The sequence below is a fragment of the Alosa alosa genome, chromosome 18 (genome assembly GCF_017589495.1).
Source record: "Alosa alosa isolate M-15738 ecotype Scorff River chromosome 18, AALO_Geno_1.1, whole genome shotgun sequence".
NCBI classification, from domain to species: Eukaryota; Metazoa; Chordata; class Actinopteri; order Clupeiformes; family Clupeidae; genus Alosa; species Alosa alosa.
In genome coordinates, this window is record NC_063206.1 from 2261674 (window position 1) to 2269173 (window position 7500).

Consider the following 7500-nt stretch of genomic DNA (forward strand, 5'->3'; position numbering starts at 1 on the left):
AATTTCAAATTAAATTTTTTTCAAATTCAAAATGCTCTATTGGCATGACAAATAAGACATTCGTGTTGCCAAAGCAGTAATACAAATTATGGAGGGAACATGGCACAATAAATAAAACTAGGTGTCTATGTGTAGACATAGACATAGGTGTACACTATATCACAGTATAACAATAACAACACAGAAACATAATAATATATACATATACATAGTACACATACATACATACATGCACATACACATACATATACACACACATATACATACACATAATCTTGCCCATGGCTTCAAAGTTTGGGTAATATGTTTTAAAACTAGGGAAAGACGCATCTCTTATGTCTTTACATTTATCACAGTGAAGGAGAAAGTGCTCCTCTGTCTCAACCTTCCCTGTCTGGCACTGACCACATATTCTTTCCTCTTTGGGCAGCCAGGTTTTCCTGTGCCTGCCTGTTTCCACTGCAAGATTGTGGTCACTGAGCCTGTACTTAGCCGGTCTTGAATTTCCCCTTGGGGATCAATAAAGTATCTATCTATCTATCTATCTATCTATCTATCTATCTGTACTTGGTCAGGATTTGCCTCTGCTTCGTATCTCTGACAGAGGAGAGATACTCTGACAATTTATTCTCGATTTAGGTTGAGATAGAAATTAATTCTGCTTTGACTGGTAGTTTGATTTCTCCAATGTTCCAAATAGTGTTCTTTTGCTTGCATTTTTGACACTAATTGCTGATTTGGAAGCAGTACTGTTCTGAGCATGTTGTATATTAGTGTTTGTTATGGAATTAGTGAGCTTCAGTACCAGCTGGCACAAGGGGCTCTTATCAGGGCTCTCTCTCTGTCTACCATCAGTCTCACCATCAGTCTCTCTCTGTCTACCATCGGTTCTCCTGTCTACCATCAGTTTCTATATCTCTCCTCTATCTCTCCCACCTCTCTGCCTTATATCATATATCTCTCTCTCTCTCTCTCTGTCTACCATCAGTTTCACTCCTTCTCTCTCTCTCTCTCTCTCTCTCTCTCTCTCTCTCTCTCTGTCTACCATCAGTCTCACTCCTTCTCTCTCTCTCAATTCAATTCAATTCAAGAATGCTTTATTGGCATGACAAGCTCACTTATATTGGCAAAGCAGTTATACAATAAATCTGAACACATACATGTCAGTAGATTTTCATAAGAATAAAATAAATAGGTAAAAGTCAAATAAAATGCAGTGTATGATGCAGTGTGTGTGTGTGTGTGTGTGTGTGTGTGTGTGTGTGTGTGTGTGTGTGTGTGTGTGTGTGAGTGTATGTGAGTGTGTGTGTGTGAGTGAGGTTGAATAAAGGAGTATTAACCCTCTTTCCCTCTATTTCCCCCTCATATCTCTGCAGCCCCCAACCTAAAGGGCAGGCCACGGAAGAGAAAGCTCTCTCAGCGCCGAGAGGACCAGAACCTGAACCCAAACCAGCCCCTGCAGACCGGTCCACCAGCCCGCCGCCCGGCCAGAACCGCTGCAGAACCCAGGCCCCCTCCCAAGGTACCGTCCTGCACCAGCCACCTTGCTCAGCCTGGAGTGCGTTCGGATCAGAACCCGAGTCAGCCAACCAGTGTCTGCTCCCTGGGACTGGGACAGGCATTACAGGCATAGATCTATAGTATGGATTTGTCATAGATCTATTGTGTGGATTTGGCATAGATCTATAGTGTGGATTTGGCATAGATATTTAGTGTGGATTTGACATACTGTAGATCTATAGTGTGTATTTGGCATCTATAGTGTGTATTTGGCATAGATAAGGGTGTGGCCTGTCTATGATGAGGGTGTGACCTGTCTATGATGGGGTGTGGCCTGTCTATGATGAGGGTGTGGCCTGTCTATGATGAGGGTGTGGACCTGTCTATGATGAGAGTGTGGCCTGTCTGTGATGGGGTGTGGCCTGTCTATGATGGGGTGTGGCCTGTCTATGAGGAGGGTGTGGTCTGCCTATGATGGGTGTGGCCTGTCTGTGATGGGGTGTGGCCTGTCTATGAGGAGGGTGTGGCCCTGCCTATGATCTGCACTTGCTGCTCTCACAGATATTAGCATAGTTCTATTTGTAGAAAACCCAGTAGATGTAATTATATACAGAAAGATGGCTGAAGATATAACACAGCCGAATTTACTGTTATCATGCCAACGGAACTACCATGTGTTCCTATATATAATGAGAGCATATTGTGCAGGTTCCATCTGGGATGTATTGGAAATATATGTTTTTAATAATCTCCTTCATTTTTGACCAACAAAGACAATAGAGCACTCTGTAAGTACAATAAGTAAGCAGAATAATGTGTGTGTGTGTGTATGTGTGTGTGTGTGTGTGTGTGTGTGTGTGTGTGTGTCTGTACATCCAAATACAGTATGTGTTTATTTTCCACAGAGAATTTCAGCCTCTCTCACTCTCTCTTTTTATCTCTCCCCCTCTCTCTCTCTCTCCGTCCATCCCATAATCCCATAGGTGAGGACAGAGTGCAGGGTGGTGGTGGCGAAAGTGAAGAATGTAGGGATGTGTAAGAGAGAGGAGGGAAGGAGGGAGCGAGAGAAGGAGGAGAAGGAGGGCAAGGCCAGGAGAGAGAGGCAGCAGGCAGGTGAACAGGCTTTCCTGGCCGCTCTGCACCAGTACATGAAGAAAAGACAAACACCCATCGAGAGGATCCCCTACTTGGGTTTCAAACAGAGTAAGTAAACACACACACACACACACACACACACACACACACACACACACACACAGATAGATACATACATACACCACACTCACACACACACAAACACAGATAGATACACACCACACACACACACACACACACACACACTCACACACAAACACACACACACACAAACACAGATAGATACACATACACACACACACACACACAGACACACACACACACACACACACACACACACACACAGACACAAATATGATTAAAATGATGAAAAACATTTTACGATGTGATGACAACAAAAATGACATCAGTAATCCAAATGAATCATCATCAAATAATGAAAGGTATGTGTGTGTGTGTGTGTGTGTGTGTGTGTGTGTGTGTGTGTGTGTGTATGTGTGTGTGTGTGTGTGTGTGTGTGTGTGTGTGTGTGTGTGTGTGTGTGTGTGTGTGTGTGTATGTGTATGTGTGTGTGTGTGTGTTTGTGTGTGTGTGTGTGTGTGTGTGTGTGTGTGTCCAAAGAACATGCAGAAAAAGAAAGCACAGAAAAGCCAAATGACAGGATTATAAATATAACACACACACACACACACACACACACACACACACACACATATATATAAAACGCTGTCATGATAAACAGACATTCATTGAAAAGCGAGCGAGAGATGCATTCGAAGTGTATGAAGCAAATCAATAGCAGCAGCCGTGGGGATAGTGGAATGCCATTGTGATGAATGTGATTATAATAACACACACACACACACACGTGGGGATAGTGGAATGCCATTGTGATGAATGTGAGCCTTTGTGTGAGCCCTGATTGAATTTTGATTGATTTCTCCAAAGGCTAGTTCCTTCATTTTGAATTGGTCCAAAATCTCCAAGGCAAGCAGTACTGTTATATTAGGCCAACTGACAAGCACTGTTGTCTGTTTGAGTTTACCTTTCTGTTTTTACACCACAATAACAAATGAGTTTGAGTTTACGTTTCTGTTTTTACACCACAATAAAAAATTAGTTTGAGTTTACGCTTCTGTATAGATAGATAGATAGATAGATAAATAGATAGATAGATAGATAGATATACTTTATTGATCCCTAGGGGAAATTCAAGGTCACAGTAGCATACAGACATAACCACAAAAGTTTTTACACCACAATAAAAAATGTATTTTCATGAACATGGAGCTCAGGTTAAGACATCATGAAATGAAAAGAAATGAAATCTCGGATATGTACGTGTGTGTGTGTGTGTGTGTGTGTGTGTGTTGCAGTGTAATGATTGCCTATGGCTCTGTGTGTATGGCTGTGTGTGTGTGTGTGTGGTGATGTTTGTGTCACATCTGTGATCTCATGTGGATTCATAGAAGTCCTGAAGTCATTTGACTGGCATGTGTTTTGGATGTGAATGCACATCTTCCAAATGCCATGTGTTTTGGATGTGAAGGCACATCTTCCAAATGCCATGTGTTTTGGATGTGAAGGCACATCTTCCTAATGCCATGTGTTTTGGATGTGAAGGCATATCTTTCTAATGGCATGTGTTTTGGATGTGAATGCACATCTTCCAAATGCCATGTGTTTTGGATGTGAAGGCACATCTTTCTAATGGCATGTGTTTTGGATGTGAAGGCACATCTTCTTAATGGCATGTGTTTTGGATGTGAAGGCACATCTTCCTAATGGCATGTGTTTTGGATGTGAAGGCACATCTTTCTAATGGCATGTGTTTTGGATGTGAAGGCACATCTTCCTAATGCCATGTTTACCCTGCTCAACAGTTAACCTGTGGACCATGTTTCAGACGGCCCAGAAGCTTGGAGGCTACGAACAGGTAAACACACACACACACACACGATGATTGCTGAATGTGACAAAAATGTTCTGTGTGTGTGAAGGCACAAACACCAGTGGTCAGCAGGAGGAGTGTGGAAGGCCTTGTGTGAGGGCTGAGAGAGTGTAGCTGTTCCCTCTGATACACCATCATGATTACACACACAGTGTGCAGGGCTCCAGTAACAGTGTGCAGTGTGTAGTGTGCAGTGTGCAGTGTGCAGGGCTCCAGGTAACAGTGTGCAGTGTGCAGTGTGTAGTGTGCAGTGTGCAGTGTGCAGGGCTCCAGGTAACAGGCTATTAACGAATGTCACGTAGAGTCAGACAAAACCATATGGAGGAACAGATTTGTAAACTAGATACTAATTTACTAAAGATAGATAGATACTAAAACTAGATACTAATTTTTACACAAAAAGGAAGTTGTGGAATTGCATCATAGTTCAACCAACTTATTTCTTTCCCTCTCCTCTCTCTCTTCTCTCTCTCCTTCTCTCTCTCTCTCTCTCTCTCTCACTCTTTCTTTGCCTTTCTCTCCTCTCTCTCCTTCTCTCTCTCTCTCTCCTCTCTCTCTCCCTCTCTCTCCCTCCCTCTCTCTCCCTCTCTCTCTCTCCCCTCTCTCTCTCTCCTCTCTCTCCCTCCCCTCTCTCCTCTCTCTCTCTCTCTCTCCTCTCTCTCCTCTCTCTCTCTCTCCTCTCTCTCCTCTCTCCTCCTCTCCTCTCTCCCCTCTCTCCCTCTCTCTCCCTCCCTCTCTCTCTCCCTCTCTCCCCCTCTCTCTCTCTCCCTCTCTCTCTCTCCCTCTCTCTCTCTCTCTCTCTCTCTCTCCCCCCTCTCTCTCTCTCTCTCTCTCTCCCCCTCTCTCCTCTCTCTTTCAATTTCAATTTCAATTTCAATGGAGCTTTATTGGCATTACTCAATTAAGCAGTGTTGCCAAAGCAAACATATAACAAAACAACACAGATACAATATCTGTAAAAAAAAAAATCAAATATACAAATATAATAATAATAATAATAATAGTAATAATAACAATAATAACAAAATTAGAGAGTGTTCACTTAATCTATAAGATGTTAGTAATTTTCTAGATCATGATGGTGTTTCTCCTAGGATGTTTTTGCAGACTTCAAGATGAAATATTTCAATTGGACTTTTGTCCCATGCATCATAATTGAATTGGTACTTGGTGCCCCAAATCTCACTCCCATACAAAATAATGGGTTTGATGACCGAGTTTTTTTTCAGCCACAATCTGACTGGAGGGTTGAATTGGTATACCGATTTTTTTATCGTGTAGTAGGCTTTACGTGCTTTATCGGTTAAGTCTTTTATTGCCAAATCAAAACTTCCTGATGACGAACTTGTCAGGCCCAAATAGTTATAGTTTGTCACCTGACAGAGCTTATCTCCCCCAAGGGTGAAGTCGTTCTTGCTCCCTTTAGAGCGAGCTTTTTTCTGAAATATCATTACCTTGGATTTATCTATATTTATTGGGAGGTTCTGTTTCTGTTTGCCATTTTTGTTTACAATACTGTCATTGCTCTGGCGTGGTTTTTCAAGATGAGTGATGTTATTCATTTGTGTGTCAGTAATACAGTATATGTATAGCCATTTGAGTTAATATAATCTAATTCTCTGCCAGTTCTTGCATTCATGTCCCCCATAAGCAAGACCGATCCTTTTGATTGGAATTGTATGATTTCTGATTGTAAAATTTGGAATATTTCTTCAGAATAATAAGGCGACTCTTTAGGGGGTATATAAATGGCACATACATAAATGTCAAGATCAAAGTGAGCTCCTTTTTTAACTTAATCCATATATGTGACTTCCCTTTTTTTACAGGGTAGATATGATTTGCAAGGTATTCTTTGTACAATACAATAATTCCCCCAGAATCTCTTCCACATTTGACTTTGGGATCTGTAACAGAAGGGATACAGAGCTCCCTATATATAGGAATGGATAGGCAGACATGTCCTTCTCTACTCCATGTTTCAGCACTATGATCATATCTGAGCTATATACAAGATTTACAAAGTCAGGGTGTGTACTCTTGTCACCAAAAGCAGACGAGTACAACCCTTGTATGTTATAGCTAGTGATTTTAAGTGATGTCATTTGTTTTTTGTATGATGTCATATTAGTTTGCCAGAAATAGTAATGTTGTACTACTCAAGTACATCAATTTAATAGCTGAGGCTAGAACTATTTATGTAATATGTTACTAATAGACAAAGGGGAAAAAAACACATATGGACAAACAAACAGACATACAGGACAGGGACAAGTAGACAGACAGATAGATGCTTGGAACTGTTACACATCTATAACATACAGTATAGCGCCACCCACATATTCATCCTTACCTCTTCTAACCCCTCAGGTGCGCGCACACACATACACACACACAGGACACATACACACACACACACACACACACACACACACACACACACACACACACACACAGACTAGTCACATAACCCCCCCTACAACCATTAGTGGAACAGATTGTCACATATTAGTTGTAGCATTGTTTTTATCTGTGTGAGATCAGTACCTCCTTTTGATAAAGCAGCTGCATAGGTAGGCCTATGCGTCCGCTCTGAACTCAATGTAGTGTCTTTGATGGTTCTAGCAAAGAGCTTCATGCCCTCCTTGTGTATGTGTACATTGTCATAAAGATGTTTGATGTCAATGTCTTTGTGATGTGCAATCTGTACATTTGGTATTTGAACACAGGAGGACATGACTTTGTCGTTGATTTTGTCTGTGATCCTTTTTGGTATGTCGCGCCTAGGCAGCAGAGATGAGAGGATTACTTTGGCATTTGGGTACATTTCTGATGTCATCTTGATGATGTTAATTAATGCGTCGGCTACATCGATCTCCCTTGACTTGAGGTCATTTGTCCCTGTGTGGATGATTATGTGGGATGGGTTGTGTAGAGTGCCTTTTAGCAGTATG

The 7500-nt window shown here is 41.7% G+C and overlaps 1 protein-coding gene across 1 annotated transcript in view; it reads left to right on the top strand.

Moving 5' to 3' along the window:
* Positions 1-7500, top strand: part of LOC125311932 (AT-rich interactive domain-containing protein 5B-like) — a 75570-nt gene that overhangs the window by 53244 nt on the left and 14826 nt on the right. Inside the window, exons 6-8 of the mRNA XM_048270330.1 lie at positions 1377-1522; positions 2484-2703; positions 4479-4531. Coding sequence (XP_048126287.1) covers positions 1377-1522; positions 2484-2703; positions 4479-4531 — 419 coding nt within the window. The remainder of the gene's footprint in view (positions 1-1376; positions 1523-2483; positions 2704-4478; positions 4532-7500) is intronic.